General features: G+C 39.9%; 1 protein-coding gene across 1 annotated transcript; it reads right to left on the bottom strand.

The window, feature by feature from the left end:
- Positions 1-5: 5 nt before the first annotated feature.
- LOC108879311 (GTPase IMAP family member 4-like) lies at positions 6-1,248 on the bottom strand (the record flags this gene model as incomplete). The annotated part of the gene is given in 3 exon segments (XM_018670552.2): positions 6-31; positions 34-726; positions 1,100-1,248. Coding segments are annotated over 3 exon segments (762 nt in total), but the record flags the coding sequence as incomplete, so codon positions are not given.
- Between the last annotated feature and the right edge of the window lie 21,661 nt (positions 1,249-22,909).

Here is a 22,909-nt window from a genome sequence, read left to right as displayed (position 1 = left end):
TTAATATCTTTATCATATTTTTCCCCTAGTGTCTCTTCAGTTCCTCTTGTTTTTCGCGAATTCGCTTTTCTTCCTCTCTCAGGATGCGTTGTTTCTCTGCTTTGATTGTCCTCTTGGCTTCTTGGAACATCTCATTGGTGTAGTGGCTTCCCCTGTTGAGCTGGACTATATTTCTGATCTTCTGGATCAGCTTGCTGACCTGAGAGTGATCCTTCAGCTTATTGTTGAAGACATGGTACCGGTCATTGTATCTGGCCACAAGTTCTCGAAGGTCTGAGCTGTCATCCAAGAACTCCTCCAAGGTGCTATCTTCAAGAAGGTCACCACCAGTAAAGAGTACCATGCTGTATCTGTCTGCTGCCTGGCCAAAGGTTTCCTGAATCCTTTTCACAGTCTGCTTTTCCTCTTGAGTGTATCTGCCCAGCCTGATGACAACCAGGAAGACATGGGGTCCAGGAGCCGCAAAAGAGATGCTGTGATTCATATGTTTAGTTGTTTCCTCCTGGTCAGACCTGGTGTCAAACAGGCCTGGGGTGTCAATGACAGCAACCCATTGTCCATCTACAAGTGCTCTGCCCATAGAACATTCTGCAGTCATAGAGTTAGCACATAACTCTGAATTGAAGTACTGCTGTCCCAGAATAGTGTTTCCAGTGGCACTTTTCCCAATTCCAGTCTTCCCAACCATCACTATCCTCAGCTCCTCATTATTTGTTCTCCTAGGTCCTGTGTAGAAGAGTGAGTGATACTGAACAGTTGTATATTTCTTTTTCAGACAAATTAACTCACTCAGGCACATCTCAGCCAATGCATTAGGGAGAATGTTTAACCAATAGCATAGCTTAATTTAAAACCACATATTCAGATTCAAAAATGCCCCCAAATCCCCAGATCATTATTTTGAAAAAGAAGAAAAAAAATGTAGAAATGTATGAAAGCTCCATAATCTGTAATCAGGCTATAAAATATAGATATACAGAACGAATATGCAGTTCTATTCAGTATACTAAAGACATATTTGTCTATAAGACCTAAAGCTGCGCATTACATGCCACCATAAAATAATAGTACTTTAAAACTAGATAACAACATGACTTACGTAAGTTGTGGCCCATGTTTGACTTGTTTGAGCCATCGTCCATGTTTAGGTTAAAGAGAGCAGAGCAGATACAGCAGCTGAAGTAAAGAGTGAATAGTTGAAGAGTTCAGAGTGTATCTGCTGCAGTTCCTTCAGTTCCTTTTAATATGGCCCTGTGCAACCAAACCACTCCCTCAGAGAGCTGCATTGGTCTCACAATGAAAGTGAAAATAAAGCTGGTTGTTTTGGTTACATCATGATTTTTAATAGATGGGAATATTTTCAGAATCATTTATCTAGCCTTGGCTTAGCAAAAGACAAGAGGTGCTTTATTATGGAACACCATAATCATCATGACAACCAATTATTCTAAATGAATTTATCAAAGTGTTGCATTAGTTAAAAACTATTCACATAGCACATTAAGTTTGTTACTTAAGCTTTGAGGAATAGTTTATAAATACAATAAATGTATCTTAATAAAATGCTAATTGATGAAGTAAATATTCTAATACCTAATGAGTTAACTGACATGGGGTTGGAAATATTCAATGCTGAGAAAAAGCCCCCCAAAAAAGTATGCTATGCAGACATGACAATTAGTATATGTGAATGTATAGTATAGCAATAGTTAAAGTGAAACAAGTTACAAGTAATCTTCTGGAAACAAAGTAAATCTGGACTTTCCTTTGTAAATCCCCATTCTAGTTTCACTTTTACTCTTAAGGGAAACAGTCAGTCTATTCAGCATAGTCAGGTGACATTTCATTATGTGGAGCTTACTCACTGTCACACTGAGTAAACTATCCTGTATATCTGGACTTTGTAGCCACGCCTGCATTGCTGCTGAAACCTTGGTTTCCCCTCCCTCACCATTTACAAGAAATGGCAGCACTTTTAAAAACCACCACTGAAGTGACTGATTAAATAGTCTGGAGGTTCCAATGAGGAGAGCATTATTGCTGAACAAAGTCTTGACAGGATAGGAAGATATTTTGTGTGTGGTGTGTAAAAATAATGTAATGCAAACTCTGGATTCACTGCCATGCTTGGCATTGTCACAAGGTGAAACTATGAAACACAGTGATGCCAGATATGAACAAGCAACTGACTCGCACACAATAGAATGTGCCTACAGTATTTGGGTAAAATGGAAATAGAGCCAATGCAGCAAAAATTGAATATACAGTCATATAAACAGCTTGTAACATGCTTTAATGTCAATATAGTAATACATAGAGCTTTTAAATATGAAATGATTGAAAAATGTGGTAATATCAAGCACAGACGCCGCACATGTGGATACCAGCACCACACATTTACTTAATCTTAAATGTGCTCAGTTAGCATGACTAGCAGTAGGGGACATGAACAGAGCAAGAATTATCCTTATCATGTATATTAATGTGTGACTTAGCATACATGTAGGTCATTAGATGCACACAACAGCAAAGACAAAAGGCAGGAATACTTGTACTGGAACTCAACTAGTTACTGGAACTCTGATAACAAACTCTCCTTCAACAGTCTTCATGGCACTACATTGGGGAAATGAAACATACCACTCTGAGAGGGGCGGAATAGCCCAAGTGGTACTGGCCTTTTACACAGGGCAAAACTGGCCGCACAAAGAAGGACCAAGCTCCTTTCCCCTTCTTGGGTATTTACGAGAAAAGGGCAGCAGTTCCTCATAGTACTGTGCACTTCTACTTCTCTTATCGAATGAAAATGAATGGCACAGTTAAAATGTGTCCAGGTTTAGATGCATTTGGATGAAAAACTTTCAGGGTACTCAACAGCTTTTACACAGTCTTAGTCTCTATGCTACAGCAGTTTGATTAACAGTGCTTTAATGTATTAATTTAGCATATTTGATACAATACTTTGAAGTGTTTTGAAAATGTCATGTCTGTTTTTGCTGAGATAAGACTGAACCTTTTTTTTTAATAATAACAGTCATTTCCGGGGTCAAAATTTGCTTTGCCTAATCAATTAAAAACTTGTTTATTAGATCAATAATAATTATTAAAATATTGGTTATTATAAAATGTCATGTACTTTTGCTATTATGACAGGGGGACATAAAGATATGTGTATTAGCATATTATGAAATTTTCATCCAGATAAATGCAGCAGTAGGCATAAATACAATGGGCAATTTGGCAGACGATGATCACTTTTAGGTGTCCCCACTAATTTTCACATGGACCTTTTTTAAGTCCTTTTGTTCTGGGAGCTGGGCCCAGGGTCCGCAGACATCAGCTCCACCCTGGTTTTTTACACAGTCCATCATTTATAACAAACAGGTGTGTTTAACAAACAGGTGTGCCACAATCTGTTCACCAGACAACAAAAGACACACAGCAAACCAAAGGAAAGATAATTAAGAAAACATATAAAACAAATACAAAGGAGCTCATTTCAATACACCGCCCCCCCCCCGCTGAGGTGTCCTTGAGCAAAACACAGAGTCCCTGAATACCATCACGTAGCTCTCTAGGAGACCTCTCACCACCCTGTGAACCAACATTTCTGAAGAGAGATCAGTGGAAAATGGTTTGTGTATTTTCTTTTGAGTAAAGAGTAGAGGCATATGGGGAAGACAGACAGTCAGTGATGTACTCAAACGCAAAGTGGTACTTTATAGTAAGTTCCGGTGTTTATTAGGAGCTCATGACAGGTGAGTTGGGTGATGTTTTGCCTCAGTCATGGGAAGAAAAATGAACTCTGCTCCACCAATTTTAACAAGTTTTTTTTAGCCATGCTAGTGGTGTGGCTCTAGGGATGGCAATGTCTATCTATAACTCAATAACTATTAGACTTATTGCCATGAACTCTGGTATGTCTCCCCCTCCTCCCTGCAGGATGAACAGTAACAACTTAAGAGATCCTGTAACTTTTCCTTTGGCACCGTCATCAGGTCACAATTTGAATCTGTCCAATACTTTAGTTTATGGCCAAATACATGAGTAACAGTGACATGCCTGTCATCCTCAGTTACACTTTGTGTTAATTAGCTAATGCTGGCATCCTGTCCCTGCTAACCAACAGCATGTTTTCATTATGAGCACATTAGCACACTGACGTTAGCATGATGATAATAGCATTTAGCTCACAAAGTAGAGTTTCACAGCTGATAACTTTAATTTGAGGACCGGCAGAATGTGTGGCTGACGGTGAGTTGACGGTAAATTTGATTAAAGTCATTGATTTTTTTTTTCCTTTCTTTCTTTGCTGTGGGCTATAAGGCTGCTGCTGTGCAACTACTTGAAAAACTGGGATGAGAGGTTCACATCCAAAAAGTGATTGATTGAATGTGGAAGAGAACTGCATGGGGAAACACATTTCTATACACATGTACCTGCTAAACTGAAAATAGCTGATTGAGACCTCTGCTCAGAGCTACGAAGGGTGTTATGTGATGGCACCAATGTCTATGCAGTAACTTAAATGAGCTAAGCTGTGCCATGATAGGTTGCAGGGAAATGTCAATCAACCACAGATTCTGCATGTCTTGTAGACTGATCAAGCAACATGAGTGAAAACACCTGAGTGTGGGTGCTATACGTGAGTTTGGATTGCTGTCCTGGAATTCATCACTTTGTGTATTAGATCACTTTCCTCACCAAAGGAGGCTCAGTCCCTCCAGCTGTGGCTCAGCAGGAAATGTCTGCATTGATACTATCTTTATGCAGCAATGCCTGCAGCTCATAGAGGTCTGGTTGTTTTTCTACCTTAACAATAAGATTCTTTATGTCTGTTGTGACATCTACAAGCCCACAGAAGAAGACATGCTATCAACTGGGAAGAGAAGATACAGGTACAGTAGCTGGGATGTGCCAATCCAGGGTACAAGTCTAAAAAAAATTCTGCTTTCCTGGAGTGTTGATCGCCGTCAAAGCAGGAAAATAGGACAGTAGCGCCTCTCCCCCAGTGTGTGGGTTTACATGGAAAATAATAGGGCTGGCTGTTTTGACGTGCATCAAATAACATATTCTGTGTCAAGAATAGATGGTTTTGGAAGAGAATGAGATTTGTTGAGCTTTACCAACGAAGTTTTGTTTATGGGAAACAAGTTTGAAAACTAGATTTTCCCTGTGACTCGCCAAATGAAATGCCAGGTAGACCTGGCTGCAGACTAAATCTATTTCTCAGTGAAGAAAGCTGTCGTCCCTGGCTGGTTGATGGACTTGTAGCTCGGCTACACACCATCTGTGCTCCAATTATCAAATGGCTTGCTTAAGCATCCATGTGGAGTTTTGGTACCCTGGAGCCAGGTTTTTTGCCTTTTGCTTTACTAATTGATATGTCAGTTGGTTTGGCTCCATCACTGAAGTGGTCATTGATTTTATTTTTATTTTTTTTATTTCCCAGATAATTCAAAGTATTTACACCCACATTTTCTGAAAGGAAAAATAATTCATTTTAGTGTTTTTGTGAGACTAGGTCTACACTCAAAAAAGAGTGATAGTAAAGGTTAGTTTACTTTTTTAATATTGTGCTATCATTTTTTATTTTTATTTCCAAGAATGTCTCACCAACACTGTTCTTATTTTTCTGGGACCAATGGACACTCCACTGTCTGAATTATTTGGGGGTAAGGGGCCCATAATGGCTTTGGACACCCTGGTGAAGTATAAATGATTAGGATGTAGAAGGTTTCTATATAATGTTTTTAATGAAAAAAATATCATTGCATGTCTCTGAAAGACATTAATAACATCCATTATATGTATATATGTATGTCCATTATACAGCTTGAACCATTGTCTTAACATCTATCTGATATTTTCTCCTCCTCCATGAATTCATCCTGCTCTGTCTTCCATTTTCTTGCCCTGTCTGTTTCCTTTGTCTCCCTGTTATTCTCGCTCTTTAGAGCTTGAAAATATTTTTTTCTGCAGTGAGGAGGCAGAGAGCGAGTATGATTACTGATTTTCTGCTTGGTGGCATCAATATTGAAACCAAGCAGTTATAATTAAGATGTGGATAATGGCTTTAAATGTTAATCTGTCCACAACAATCTCTCTCCGTCATTCTCACATGTACACACAATCACATGCAGGGGAGAAAAACACTGACCTGGGGTCAGGGCTAAATGTGGAGGAGATATAATGTAGATTCGATTTACTGTGAAATGCCTTCTTTCCATAACAGTACAGTATACTCAGAATTTTACTTTTTCACTTTTTACCTTTATTCATTCTTCAATCTACATTTACCTCTCCCTCATTTTCTGCATGTTTACACTTTGTTTCTCCTTTTCAGTGCTCTCTCTCTCTTATGCAAATCACCAGGAAATCAACTGATTGTTTTGCTTTTTTTGCAGTGCACAACAAGCTGTAAACACATTACTAACATATTTTCACCTACAAAGTTACTGTGGCAAATAAAAGCAATGACCTTTTTACATATCCATCAGCCAAGTAGCAACATTAGCATATACTGTTCATCCAACATTAGTTCTATTTTTAATCTCTGCTAGACCCTGAGGTAAATATCTGGCTCTGCTGCTAAGTGCTGCTCATCAGTTTGGTTCTAAATAGTTTGATGCTGGGCAGGTAACATACAGTGGATTTATCAGAGCTTTTTTGCCAAAAACAGTGTGATGAGAGACGATCAATCACAAGTCAGAGTCAGTCACAACAGTCAAACCCAAAACAACAAGCAGAAAGTTGCTAAAACACTTTGTACGGCTGAGGGGAACTAAGGGGAACTGCATTTGCATTTCACATAGTAATTTTTTCAGTCGCTAACATGAAGATTATTGCAGCCAATAATAAAGATTATTGGAGTTTTAAGATGAATTCTTGAAGTTAGAGCGTGAGTTTCTTGTATGCTACAGAAGTATTATGAGATTTAAAATGATCTTTTTATGATTTCCATCCAACAGTTTAACATAAGTATAATGTATAACACTTTTCTTTAACCCTTTACTATGTAGCATTTATAGGCAGTGTATAAACATAAGTGGAGTGAATGGACAATGTTATGATGATACAGTAAAACACAGTTTCAGTTATTCTTGTTGACAAAAACAACACTTTAAACTGTTTGTACACTGCTGATCAGAGTATAAATAAACTCATGCAGCATCTTCACCTCACTTGTTGCCCCTGTAACAGCACACAGAAAGCCTCAGTTACATTACTGCAGCCCTACACTCCCAGGCCTGAAGAATATAATGTTGGCACATAGGAACAATCTGCCACCTCATGTTCATAAAAAAGTGTTTTCTAAAGGTTTCTGCAGGTGAATTGTGTGAACCGTTTTATTGATTATTGTCTATTGTACAGTGTCCTTGAGTGTTCAGAAAGGCGCTTATAAATAAAATGTATTATTATTATTATAATTATTACTGACACGTTCAATTGATCATTTAAGGGCTTCCTTTTCTTCAGTACTCACTAAAAGAAGAAACACATTTTCCACATAATGTGAATTTAAGAGCAATCTCCTCTTGCCATTTTAGTCCCTCTCCTGAAACATTTCCTGCATGGAGAGAGAATGAATCGAACAGTAATACACCTGGGTGAAAACTGCCTTCAGTCCTCTCCAAAAATCTGTGGAGAGTCTATTAATCAGATTTCTCTTCACCTGCTCTCAGTAAAGATAGAGCTGCTTCTGGCCGTGGCATCAAGAAGAGTTTGGAGAAGCTATGCACCCATCGACCCAGCTGGGTGTGGTGAAGTGGGATTTGGGTGCTGCTGCACTCAGACAATCCAATCATTTACTCCTGTGAACAACAATGCTTCTTTTAGGTCCAAGATGATTCAGCTGAATGCATTCAAACACTCTGGGCAGTGAGGAGACATTGGATGGTCATTGGCCGATGTGTGTGTTGGCATGTTATGCAGAGCAAACAGCATTCACAGCAGTTTGTTTGTCTGCCATAGGGACAAACTAAATCAAAAACCAGGCTCAGGCTCTGGTTTTGTGATGATACCTCACAGGTTTATGTGTCAGTGCTTTACTATGCTCTGACACTAGTGAGACCAAGCCAAGCTTTTACCTTCCACTCTGATTTTGTGTTGCATTACTTGTGCCAGTATCTCTATGAATTACTTTCATTACATTCTGCATGTTGCAATTTATATCCAGGAAGGCAGGAAGTGAGTGTGTGGAGATCAAGGTTTGCTGAATTTATTTTTATGCCACAGTTGTCATGTACAAGTATTATAAAATATGTTAAAAGAATACAACTACAATTTAGCCCCCCCCCCAGATTACATGGCACCAGGCAGTGGAGACATCACACTGAAGGCCAAAACCTGTGTGAAACAGAACCACCAAATAAATAAATAATAAACATATCTGAACTTTAGAACTCTGTTATTTTTTCTTCCTGTCAATTAAAAAGTAGCTTTCTGCTCTCAGTTCCTCCCTGTCCAATTCCTGGGACAACACAGCCCAGTCCTGCTTCACTGCCTGCTGAGACAACCTTTGTTACGCCACATTACATTAATAAGAAGAGCTTATTACACTCACAGGATTTAGCATTTACCTTAATGGGAAATGTATTATGCTAACAAGATTATTACACTGTTAGCTGAGTTTTTTCATTAGCATTTTTTAAAACAACTTCGTCCTTTACCCCTTCCTGCTATAAATATTAAATTTACAGAGCACACACGCACACACATACACACACATAAACACATATGGGATATGCTAAATAATGAATGGGATTTGATATTGTCGCAGAGGTACAAAGGACATTTCCTCTGACCTGAGTCTCTGCTGTGTCAGCACTGTTCTTGTGAGTGTATCTATGTGTGTATGGTAACTGACTTTAAAATAAGGCCTTAGCACAGAGGTATACCACTACTGGCCAGGAGAAATGCTTTCTCTAACATCTGGGATCTGTAGAGCCAGTGAAAAAAATGGCTATGCATGCAAATGTCTTCATTTACCAGACAAGTGTGTCCAGTTTCAGGTTATTGTGAACTAGGAAATTTTCTGAAATTGTTTTTAGCCCAGTTTGCTTTTCCAAAGTTTTAGCTAACAGTTGTATCCTGGCTTCCTATCCTAGCATTATTAGCTACCTTAGCATCAGTGGCAGGCTAGCTTAGGTTAGCATAATGAATGGAAGAGGGAGAAATAGCTAGCTTAAAAAAATCTGCCCACCAACAAATAGCCAGTAGCCAGAATACCACAACTCACTTTGTGCTTTATGGACGAGATTCAACATATTGATGAGGAATCATTGGCAGAACTGGTGAGTTTGTGTGTGTTTGTGTAACACCCGTCCCATGTTGCTATACAATATTAGATGAATCTGCTAGGTGTAGTAGTACTCTGGGTGGGGCCTGGGTTCTGTGTAAAATTTGGTGGCGTGATTACCTGCACTCAAAATATGAATTACTATGAAGAAATATGACACAACAAGTATATTTTAAATGCAATAAGAACAAATTTAGTTATTTCTTTCAGTCCAAATACGCAAAACAATAATGTTTTACATCACTCATTAAAGTAAATATGAATAAAAATAATACCCAAAATAAATAAACACAAAACGCTTTTCTTATTGCTTTCAAGTCTCTTAAAGTTTAACTGTTACCTCTAATCTCACAGTAGCATAACACCTTTAAACTAAAAGGCCTGAGTCGTGGTTCGGGAACGTTGTGGCTCAAAAACTGTAAATGACCGCTTCACTTGTTTACACAAGCAATGAAAACAAAAGGCACGTGCAAGTTTGTCAGTACTCACTAATCCAAAGAATGTTCAGGGAGACAGATGATTGGAAGCCAGGTAATGGACAGACAGTCGAGGGTAGAAGAAACAGCAGCGACAGTCAACGGCAGCACACCAGCAGGAGGGAAACAGTTCTCCACAGTGGTCCAAAGGAGTATGCCCGCTCCTCTCTTACAGTCACAAATGTCCGTCTCCTGAATCACAGTAAATCAGCTAAGCGACCGGTCCACTATTTCATGCCGAACTAGTGATAGCTCATCTTAACCAATTACTTCCAATGCGAAGCTAACTGTATGAAAGCAAAGCTAAACATTTCTATGCTAATGCTAACGGCTACTCGCGATTAGCAACAGAGCTCGTTTTTTTACACCATAACATTTAGTTACTGTACAGAAAGCGTTACAACTCATATTTACCTCTTGTAGATCACGATAGTCCAAAGCAGATGATAACTAGTCGTCAACCACAGAGTTATAGACTTAATTGCACTCGTACAATATTCAAGGCTCACTGAACGCTTCTGCATTTCTCCACAACACGGGACCTTCCAGCTTACACTAAGCCCCACCCCTCTACCTGAGAATGGTTTTCAATTGGCTGCAGGTTTCAGAACACTCCAATTAAAATAAAGAGAAACAAAGATTGACACATTATGCTATTAACCATGCTAGGCTGTTAAGCTGACAACACATGCTTGCTCATGTACATATCACATCAACTATGCTCATTTGCATGAACTCTTAACTTTGACCTATGAACTGTACAGATTAGAACTCTTTTAAACATTTTATTCATTCCAAGGTTGTTGTTTTTTTTTTTTTTAAGTTATTTTTTTGAGCTTTTCACCAGTGGAGAGGAGATAGGAAATAGGGAGAGAGAGTGGGGGATAGACACACAGTAAGGGTCCAGCCAGACCAGGAGTTGATCTGTGGACCAGCTGCTCAGGGCACTTAGGCCCATGTGGTACACACCCCAACCATTCTGCTATGGGGGCAAGCACCTATGACCCTTTTTATTCACTTTTACCATTCATATGCCCTTTTTTAACCATATTTATACATTTGTTAACATTTTAGTAAACTAAATGAATTTTAGCCAGGGCTACATTTGTTTAATTTTGTACCTGAGACTAAGCTAGCTAACTCAGAGTGGTTGGTGTCAAATACATGAGTATTTGAAGGGACAGCATGTGTGTGAGCAGTGCGTTCGTTTTTTTGTTTTTATTTACTCAGGTAAATAATCCCCAGCCAGTATAGTTTGGATACAGCATAGTTGGTGTTATTAGGTCTCATTGTCTTCTACCTCCAGAGGAATGTGTTTACAGCCTCTCAGTCTTGCACAGAATGAAAAATCAGACACAGACACAGAAATTGCCCTGGCTCAATCATCCATCACCGTGAGCATCCATTTGGTTTTATCAGTGTTTCTGCATTATCTGACTGTAGAGCCGAGTGTTTTCCTATCACTGCTGCAATACATTACACTCAGTTTGCAATACATTACACTCAGTTTGCAATACATTACACTCACTCAGTTTGCGGAGGAAGTAGAAGCGTGTTTGCTGGCCAAGAAGGCTCAAACATGCCTCTACTTCCTCCACAAACTGAGGAGAGCACGAGTCTCACCCCCCATCATGTGCTCTTTCTACTGGGGTACCACTGAGAGTGTCATCACTGGCTGTATCACTGTGTGGTATGGAGGCTGCACTGCCTCCTACCAAAAGACTCTGCAACGCATTGTGAACACAGCCAGCAAAATCATTGTTGCCCTTCTGCCCTCCCTCACAGACATTTTCCACACCTGCCTCACCCGCAGAGTCATCAGCCTTGCTGGTGACACCTCCCACCCCTCACACTCTCTATTCAGTCTTCTGCCCTCAGGGAAAAGGTACCGTGGCCTCCGGGCCCAATCCACCAGACTGCAAAACAGCTTCTTCCACCAGGCTGCCAGGATACTGAACTTTGCCCCCCCTCTGCTCCTGGACTGTAACACACCCATTTCACAATGACTCTATCTCAGCTGTTCTCCACTTCCAATTTCTGCTCCATAACATTACAATCCACAGTGTCGTATTCTATTTTTCTTCTTTTACCAAGAGAGAGAGAAACATTAAAAACTACAGTATTGTTTACCTTTACACTCTCATAATTTAGAGCAAGTACATTAGCTAATTGATTTTTATTTATTACCCTATCCTATACCAACAGAAACGTTTGACCTCATAGTTGGCTGGTATCGCATTTATTGCCCTCAAGAGGTAACAGAGGATGTCAAGCTTGCTGTGGGGAGTACCAGATACAGGGGAGGAAGCTACTGTTAAGAAGAGGGAAACTGTGTGGAGTAAAGAGGGTGAAAAAGTAGATTTGAGAAAGAATGAATCATGTTCAAGGGTTCTGATGGTCTGTCCACTAATCTGTCCTGTGGGAACAAGAGGGTGAGAATCCAATGAGACATTTTAATAATAAGACAGGGACAGTGACATCCCTCCTGCTGAAAGCTTAGAGGGAGGAAGAAGAAAACACTTGGATATTCCCTCCCACAGACATGAGGGGAAAAGACACGTCGAGAAAGAGGATTTGAAGAGGATTCTTTTTCAGCTACACCAAGGAGTTTGTGTTGGATTTTACTTTCTGTAGGAAGTGTCTGTATCCATCTTGCACAGGCTGCTCAGTGCAGCAAAACAGTCACTGAAATACTTGTAATTAACCATTCACTAAGTCATGGTGCTATGCCTGTCAAACTTTCCATTCTCACAAATACATGTAGTTAGTGATCTGCTCCTTGGCTTTGTCAGTGACGTGCAGTACGCAGTAAGCTAGTTAGATGGGCATGCTCCAAAACTGCAACTTAACTTAAATAAACACACCATTACACACTCCACACAATCAAGCTTCATAGGCACTCTGTAGCTAACAGTTGCTAAGCTATGACTGGACAACCACTGTGTGGGATAATGGGTTTAGCAGTCAATCAGAAACTGCAGAATGATCTGCTATCTGACTTTTAAAAATACTGGGAAAGTGTTGAAAGCCTTTTTGGTCAAAATATTAAGAAAAATATTTGTACTGCTTTTTAGCAGCATGTTGAAAAATGTTGCATAATAACCAGAGAAATGCAATGTACCAATCATGTTTCTAGACCAGACCTCAGAATAGTATGATTACATAATCTACTGGCTGTTTAAATATCATATTTTTACACTACTTGGGTAATCTTGTTTTTGATAGTGACTCCAGTTATAAAAAGGATGTTGAACAGAGAGTGAAAGCACACAGATCTGGATGCAGCTCTTCAGAGTGATAAATTGGCTCCTCAGTGTCCCATGTTTTGGTTTGTCTCCTACATATTGTTCCATGGTTTTGCCTTGTCCTGTCTCGTAGTAGTGAGCCACAGAGGAAATGAGTCTCTGATTGTTCTGTGGTTTTAATCCCCCAAAGTTATGTAGCCTACCACAGTTCTGCACTGTGCTTCAGTGCTTCCCCACACATGGATGAACAGCTGATTATACTTCAACTTTCAGATGGATCAAACTTAATCTAAGCACAGACGCGATGAAGGGGAAAGAGCAGGAGGGAAAGTTTCCACAGTGCTCTGCAAAGTTGAGATTGCAGCAACAGCTCCTCTATTCTCATCACAGAGACTCTGCTGTTTGCTGAATGACTCTGGTGCCATACTATTGCAGCTGGTGGTGTGGGTGCTGTATATGATGTGTGGCCCAATTAGCTTGTACCATGAGACATCACACAGATTTATCATATTCTCTACTGCCATAACCACAAGCCTTACCTTCATATATACTAATAGGTCATGCACTAATATTGCAGAAAAATTGGAAACTGGAAATGAAAAGGCTGTTTTGGGATTCCCAGGTATTAAACCTCTTGGTGGGGGTTGTTACATTGGAGGTGGTCCTGGGAGTCGTTGACCCACCATGTCATGGACAGGACCACCTCCAAGAGGTTAAATACCTTTGAAGCCATTAGGATAAGTCTTCAAGATACCTAAAAGTCCAGTTGCCTGAGAACCTTCACAGACATATTGTTTCTGTCACAGCACTGTATATATGAAGCTTCAGCAGCTGATTTTACTTAACATGTGCTATTATCTGAATGCACATTTATGGTTCTGGGATCTTACTAGATTGCAAAATATTTCTGGGTACTGTTAACAAGAATGGGTAAATCTCCCATACGCACTCTACAGTATATATTTATTCACAGTTTCTGCTGTTATCGCTCTTTGACACACAGGTGAAAACTGAAAACGGACCTTGTCCACAAAGGAATGGGTATGTTTGAAACAAATTGCTTTATACAACATGTTGCTCAATCATATCTGAAAGCAAAGTTGTTTATAGCTGTTCTGCACAGCCATAAATGAGTGAAAAGGGTGAGAGACACCAATAATCATTTAAATATGGGAATAATGATGCCCACTTTCAGACGATCTCTCCTCAAAGCATTCATGATGGTTCATTTGTATGTACACAGGAAAAGAGATGGAAATGTCTTTATCGAGAATTTAAAAAAGAGCATGAGGGAGAGGTTCAGCAGCATTGTGACAGTTTGAAGTCTAAAAAAAAATGAACACTGAGTTCAAAGTCTTCTCTCTGGTGTGGCAGGGAGAACAGGGATAGCTGTTGGAATCTGTTGTAACTTCTGTGAATCTGAGCTCACTACAGCTACTGTCCTCAGCGGTGGAGTAAAATACACACATTTTTAAAGCCAGGATTCAAGTCAACAGGGGTTGATGAGTTGATACTCAAAAGTCTGTCAGCTGCAAGCCTGACTATGACAACTTATACTCTTATACTCTTTGTTTTGCAATAGAATCTTGTTCTATTTTTTCCTTCCTTGTGTGTTGCACTGTAGGCATTACAACCCAACCTGAAAGCAAAGGTTGTGCTCAGTGACGCTTAAGCTGCAAATCTAAAGAGCTCTGCTTTAGCTCTGCTTTGTCAATGCTAATGTGTATATCACAGACCAGTAGGGCCTCCCTCTGCCAGTTTCTACTTAACTGCTCAGCACACACACAAAACTCAACCTTGGCTAGTTAGCAGACAACTGGTGTTTTCCCCAGACAGCTTTGCTCTCATAGCAGAGCACACATACAGGCACGCAGAGTCAATGTTGGAGGCCTTGTTTCCAAAGAAGTGTGTTTCAGTGAAGTTTCCAATGAAGAGTGTTCCCTGTGGCGAGAGCAGAGGGAGGCAGTAATTACCTGGAACTCTTCAAACACTACTGTTGGGAACACACAAGACACACTAATGCACATGTACACACTCAGATACAGACAAGATGCAGACACATTACTCCTCTGCCGGATGCTTCAGGTAATGAAAGACTGCAGGGGAGGACAGTGCTCATCAAGCTGTAAAGTACTGTATGATTGTGTGTGGTATATTATAGTAAACATGCCTCCTACTCATTTGCATGTATCCTGAATAGACTGGTTCTTTTGGAAAAGACTATTTATATTCATAGTTGGGTTTTAGCCGTTCAGCTGTGTTCGTTCTTGTGCTGTGAGCCTGTTGCCACACCACTCACTTCAAAACTATACTGACATGCTGCTGCTGCTGCTGCTGCTGCCACTCCTATTGCTGGCCATCTAGCATTTCAGAAACCCCACCTCTACCCAGCATGCACCTGTCTGCTATGAAGGTCGAACTGTGCTTCTCCAGGCTGCCTGCGAGTCCTTTGGATAATGTGTGGCTGATGTGTGGCTCTTTTATACTTTGATGTTGTACATTTGCATTTCTTTTCATATCTGGCCTGTCTTCCTTTCACCTCTCACCCAAAGGTTTCATCAGTTCTCTCCTCCATTCGCACCCTCACACCTCGACCCATGTGACCCTAACAACTCATATGATGCCAGGGTGGGTCGATGACTCCCAGGACCACCTCCAATGTAACACCCCCCACCCACCCCCCCCCACAAGGTTAAATAACTGGGACTCAGCAACCAGCCCTTAGAAGCCGTTCAGAAGAAACGTCTTCCAGAAACCTAAAAGAAGTCCAGTTGCCTTCAACTCTTTGAGGGCAGCTATGGCTCAGGTAGAGCGCACTAACCAAAAGGTCAGTGGTTCCATCCCCAGCTCTTCAAGTCTGCGTGCCAAACCCCCCAAAATTGCGCCTGTATCATCTCTGTGTTAATGGGTGTGTATGTGTTAATGTGTTCACAGAGAAGTTTGCATGTATCTTGGGGGAGGAAAAATTCCAGCATAAATCTTTATACTGCAAAAGAAAAATTATTATCATCACTCCTGACTGACTGACTGCTGTGCAAAGCTTGGTGTGAATGGTCACAATCCATGTAACAGTGCTGTAAATATTCTGCATTCACATGAAAATCCATTACACACAAGTTGTGTTTATTATCTAAAAGTATTATCAGCACAGTGCTGTCAGATTACATCACTCCCTTTCCTAAAAACCTCAAATGAAATCTTATTCAATGTAGAATTCAATTTGACATTGAATAAGACCACTCAATAACGTGCGTCAGTGTAAGCTTTCTGACCTCTGACCACACCTTATTAATCAACAAAGTAGAAATCCAGGAACCATTCTTGTGCTCAATGCCAGATGTACCCAGTTAGTTTATCCTCCAAGCACTGAAAGCAGCTCTGGAGAGAGGTCGTTTTATTTTAAAGACATCATTTACCTCAGTCCAGTGAAGTAAATAAGATTTTCATCCTCTGACCATGACTTTGATGACTTGAATCTTAAGTCATTTTGTTGACTGTTAGTTTTCCTTCAGTGAATATGAACTTCTTTATCAACTTCTGTATGTGTGTTTCTATTTGGCTATGAAAACGGAATTAACCAGATTCTCACAACAGATGCCCAGCATCAAAGCAGCAGAACCATTGGACTACAAATCTATTTTGTGTGTGTGTGCGCGCGCCATATGTGTGTGAGTAGCTTCTTCTCTCTAAATCTGCAGCCCCCAGATGAAATTATAATTAGAATCAGTGACTCAAGTCGAAAATCTTCAGTGATTCTAGTGATTCTGTTGGGACAGTTCTTTGGCCAGTTTACATCCTCCCCTCCACACATACATGCACACACACACACACACACACACACACACACACACTCTCTCTCACACACACACACACACATTTGCTGTGCACTAGCCTACTGTGGTTTTGGGACAGATAACTAAAGATTCATGATGCTCCTCACTTAGTTGATTTGCAATAGCAATAGGAGCAGAGTGTTCAACTGCCAATAAATCAGCCCTTTAAATCTAATGGAGATATTATTGCTTCCAGCACAAACTGTATTTCCAATTCCATCTTGTTTTGCACTCAGCAGAACAGACCTTTGTTTGGTTTATGTTGGTGCTGCATGGATGCCGTTAATTTCCAAGTAGCTGAGAATCGTAACTTTAAAATATATACTATGTTATATTATACTGTAAACTGAACCCTACACAGCAACATTTCTTGAAGTAAAGTGCATGGTCCACAATCTGGATTGTGAGCACTAATGGCATGCATTGAACACAAAGTTTTTCTCAATGTTTGTATTTGCTTAAAGCCCTGATGTGTGCAACTTATGCAGCATCTTTTTGGAATTATGCCATCATTTCCACAGTCTGTGGAAAACAAGAGAACTCCAGTGAAAACTGGTGCCGTTTGTGTGTTGCTTTTAGTCCACTCAGTCCTTTCCAATCATCCAATAACCCAAAGTGTAATAACTGCATAACTAAGATAATTTTGTGTTCATGTAGGACCCCATCAGTCACATTAAGAAGAGAATATCAGCATGTAGGGTCTTCTATGATTTCTTCTTTCTTATACCTGGCATCAGAAACTTGTGAGAGAAAACACCAGTAGTCTATACTTGCCAGTCATATTTCTAGAGGTCTCCCTATGGTATTGCTGTATTCATTGCATATGCATATTACCTAGCCAACTGTATAGCTCCTAGGTTATGTCATAGTTCATTAAAATACAATAATAAATACCCCTTAAGTCTAGAAAACATCATGTGGAAGTTGATTAAGCCCAACAGCTGCAAACGTTTAGGCGATGAGTTGACTCACCTCATCTCAAAATTACAAGCACCATAACAACAAGTTGGATAGTCTTAAACATAGAGAAATTAATTAATTACTTAGATTTTATGCTCCTCATCAGTTACTGATCTGAGCAGTCCAGAGTGGATATTCATCTCCTCTTCATTCAGTGAAGGCCATAAGAAATCAACAGCACAAAATTTGAACCTGTCTGTGTAACCTGGCTCTCTTGTTCTGTGAAAACTAAATAAGTTGCTTCCATGGTCTGTAAGTAAGAGAGATATTCTGCTATTGAAAGTGCATTCTTCCTGTTTCACATTTCTTTTACCAAACTGCTGAACAACCCTGACAGGTTCAGCTATGAGTCATTACAATTACTAACCATCAGCCTAAGAGCTGCTGCAGGCTGTCTCACTTGCGAGATAAAGCTGTCTGTGTCTGAGATTGTTTATCATTTTGTATGCTAAAGTGTCTTCCAAAAGACATATCGCCATCCAGATAAAGAGGAAGAGTCACTCCACACAGATGGCCTTCCTCTCTGTAATCCTTCGCCTTGTGTCAGATGATTGATGCTCTCCTTCTCTTCTTTCTCTGTCTTTGTCAATATTTGACATGCTTGAAATCCCTCTTTGGTGTTTCAACATTTTTCTGTCAACAAAGAGAAAAGAATTAGATGGTTTACAAATGTTGAGCCAGAATGTTTTTTGGAGTGGCAGTGACTTGTATCACTGAGGGAGCAGCCGGTGGCACAAAAGTGTGCCAAGTATCTGGCTGCTGGTGTGTGTGTAGTGCATATGTGTGTATGTACTCAGTAGTGGGGCCATATTCCAAATTGTGGTTATACTGGATATATGGAAAGAAACAGGAGCACATATATATTACATTCAATTACTATTACTGTTACTAGAAGCTTTTTTCCAATGCATCGTACAATAAGCTGAAATAAGTTGACAATTGTAAATGCAAGTGGTCTGTCTTACCATATATGTCAAATGAGAAATCAGTAAGTGATGATGTCAAGTTATATTCTAAAAAAGCATGCATTCAGCCTGTGGTGGGAGGTTAGTTGTTAGTTGTTATTCTTCACTTTGATTTAAGAAATTCATTCCACCAGTGTGGACACAGAACAGAGGAAAAATGAGTGATCACAAGTTTCTCAGAGTGACAGGGTGGTCAGTCGTCCAGAGGAGCGGGAGAGAGAGCTGCAAACTCATCACCTCTTGGCGCTTTTCCCCTTTTCCACTGAACAATTCGACCGCCGTATGATTTGTGCACCTTGTCCAAAGTGACCTAATTTTAGCTTTGTTTGGCCCAACAACAGTGACAACCTGCTGAAAGCAGTGTGTCGTGAAGTGAAACCTCAATTCATTTTCTACGCAAAGTGAGTGAGTTGAGTGCGTCACAACACCCACACCCATTAACGTGCATTACCTCACCATAAAAGCACAATTTTCAGCTAATTTGCATCCGGATTGATGAATCTTGGCCACTTTGCCTTGACTGTATGATGTTTGTGATCTGTACTATATCATCAAATGACATGGCTGGGCGAAAAAAAGGAGAGAGAAAGAGGGATATGATCAAACAACAACGAGAACTCAAAAGACAAAAACAGACCAAAAGACAGAAAAATGATTGCGTTGTAACTACTTTTAAGGTGTTAATTGACATAGTGCTCTTAATTCAACACTCTGTATAATCATAATCTCCCATTCACACCAATGGCTACCATGCAAGATTCCTGCCTGAGCAGTGAGAGCACTCTGGGTTTTTGTGTCTTGCTCAAAGAACTGCCAACCCTGTGATGAATGGACCCCTCACCCCACCTCCTAAACCATCGCCACCCAGTTTAGTCTAAGGTGACATTTTCAAATGAAATGTTTTGTTGGTCAGTCCAAAAACTGAAGATATTTAGTTATAGATAACTAAACAGTTGACTAGACAGTTGGGACTGTCACCTTTTTCATCACACTTGAGTTTGCAAACCTGAAAAAAAAACAAAATATATTAACTGTGATGGATTACTGAAACCATGTTTCAAGTGTCCTTAAGTTTATTTTTCATGTGGCAGTCACCCAACTCTGATATCAGTCCTATATTAGATCTTCATCCGTAATTACATGAACCACACCTTCAGTTGTTTGATGTGCTGTTAACCCACACAGTCTCCTAGACTCTATATTATAAAGACACAGTAGTAAAGGTTCAGAAAGGCAGTTGTGAGCACAACCCTTCCTTTATTTAGGCCAGGTGCAGAATAATAGAAGGAATAGTGACACTATTCTTTGCTGCAACCTCATTTCATGAATTCAGTTACAGAGAGTACGATAAAGTGTATCAAACAGCAGTCTAGCATATTGAAACATAATGTAATGGACTAAACTGCAGCAGAATCCTGGCTGAGGTTGAAGGAGCAGATAATTTTTTCTTTATTGTGCTTATCATCTCAATGAGTTCTTTGAAGCAAATCTGCCAGGTACCTTGACTAAGTATTTCACCATCAAATGTGGTGTTATCCATATTAGTGATAAGAACCTATTAGTGTATGCTGGGAGAGGGATGAGACAGAGGCAAAGTAGAAAGAATGAGCAGGATGGAGGATCACTGAGAAGACAGACTTTTCCTCTGTAATCAGATCAGTGTGGTTCTGTCACACACAGAGCGCTGGTCTGTGTGTGTGTGTGTGTGGTGTGACGTGTCCATGTTGCCAAGTTGACAACATCAGTGATTGCATCCATTACTCACAAATTGGGGGGAGGCAACACACCTGCATCCCATGACTCACTGAGCTGTTTACCCACCAGTCCAACCTGACACAGGACTCCTAATCAGCGTCTGCTGGGACATGGGATTTTAGACCGTTACAGGAACTTCCTGTGTGATTTTTTTCTCTCTCTGAAACAGTGACTGGAGAATAAAATTGAAAGCAGGATCGTTAATGAGTCAGTGACTCTCCTGCGAAATGCTATGACTCACTGCTTCTTGTCTTACACACCTATGTGGGCTTCTGATCCTGTTGTGAAGATTTCAGTTTCATGAAAGGTTTGAGTTTCTTCTCTTTATTTCCCTCATGAACTGAGGCCTGTCTTACAAATTGTATTGTAATTAATAATGAATGATAATGAATAAACATGACGACAGTGAAAGCTAAAACTGTTGCTGGAGAAATAAAAGGCAGATACTTGGAGTGTTCGTGCTAAGAAAAAAAAATCTTCTATTCAGAAGCTCATCTTGGTTTCACATTAAGTGTTCAACAGTGGTTAGCTAATGTAATCTACCTGCTATTTCTTAGAAGTGCTTTTCATAACAAGAGTGAGTAAATAGCTTGGAAACACTACAGTTATCGTAGTAAAAAAACATCCACACAACATCACAGCTGTTATAGTAGCCTGCATCTTTTCACACTTTGCTAAAGCTGGGTTATGAAATGAACCAGTTCATAGATGTGTTATCTGACAACGTCTGAAAACTCGAGTTCACAGCAGTTTTGGACTGCCACGCTCAAAGGCGGTGTGAAAAACTTGTTGTCATAAAGAGGAGTGAGGCGCAACCAGTCGTACAAATGGAGATAATGGAGCAGAGTTTCAGACACTCCTCCTCGAAGGCATTCATGGTGTTGCACTCAGTTGAACACAGATATTTGAGTGAATGATCGTGTGAAGAATGAAGAGAGCTTGAGAGTAAAGTTTGATGCTTGCTTAGTTGCTCAGCTCCACACATCTGGCCTGTCACTAGCCCCTTATACACAGAGACTGAGTAATATTGGTGTTAAGAAGGCCCCTGAATATGCAACCATATGAAGGCAGCATGATGTCGCCCCGGTGTGTGATTTTTCACAGCCTGCCAGTGTGGGCGAGCAGAGTAAAATGTTGAGTTTAAAAAGATTAAAAAGGAAAAAATGGACACAAGAAACTAACTAAATAAATGCTTTGCACCCCAGGTTATAGTAAGAACTCAACTAGTTCACGGTGGACTATGAGGACACAGGTTTGTGACTGAATATGCAGAGACCATAGTAAAAAAAATCTTATTTTATTGTAACAACCCAATTTATGTACAAATGAATCAATCCCAACCCACCTATACACAAAGCTATTAAATAAAAATACTCAAAACAAATGAAGCTAGGACAGAAACTAGAATCAACTCTAGTGAACTCAATCAAAACCAAAGGGAACAACACAGCAAACAGAACAAAACAAAACAAGACAGCAGAGCAGCAGCAGGTGAGCCTAAAAAAAAAAAAAAAGACATAATTAGTATAGCCAGACTTTAAACTTAACAAAAGAAAAGGAACTGAGAATCCTACTCACCACCTCAGGTAGGTGTGATCACCATCAAGGACCAGCAAGAGGCTAACTGAGGCCAGGTGAGGGCCTTTTATACCCCACCTGCTAAGGGGAGGGCCTAAGGGAGGAGTGGTTTTCTCTGGGGTATATTCAAGAAATGCACTTCACTACACCAGCATGACAGAATCAAAGGTGTGACATGTAACACGACAGCCTTTTTTTATTATAAAGCAATAAACTCTTGACTGACCCACAACTTTTAAAGTATCAGTTTGAGAAGCAGTTGTTACAGTTGAATTTCTCAGGACAGGCCATGAACACACCAATTTTAAAAAAAATTTAAATGAAGAATTTTATGAGCGGAAAAGGTTATTAATTAGCTTTCTGATATGTCACACCATTTTCATATGAGCTGCCTTTTGGATATAAACGACCAGAGTAGTAAAGGTGCTTCCAACTATTCCCAGTGCAGTTGGTGGAATTTTACCTGTAAATGATGCTCACGGGTAATACTATAAGATGATAAATGTATCATGATCATAACTTAATAAACCTTTTAGGAAACTAATTTACTTGAAACTTTTTGGTTCAGTTCATCCACATTCAAAGTCACTGGGGTATTGTAGCTACTGTTGCTGTACATTAAAAAATATTCAGTTTTAATTCATAGAATTATGTCTTGCCACTGATCATTAGTGAGATTTGAAATCATATTCTCTGCTTAAAGTTCTATCTAATCCCTGATTTTGGTGGGCCAATTGCTGACAAACCAACTTCTGGTCTGATAGCTTTTCACTTTTTCAATCATCTAACAATAGAA

This window comes from Lates calcarifer, unplaced genomic scaffold (genome assembly GCF_001640805.2).
Source record: "Lates calcarifer isolate ASB-BC8 unplaced genomic scaffold, TLL_Latcal_v3 _unitig_609_quiver_2553, whole genome shotgun sequence".
NCBI lineage: Eukaryota > Metazoa > Chordata > Actinopteri > Centropomidae > Lates > Lates calcarifer.
This window is presented reverse-complemented; position numbering and strand designations above follow the sequence as displayed.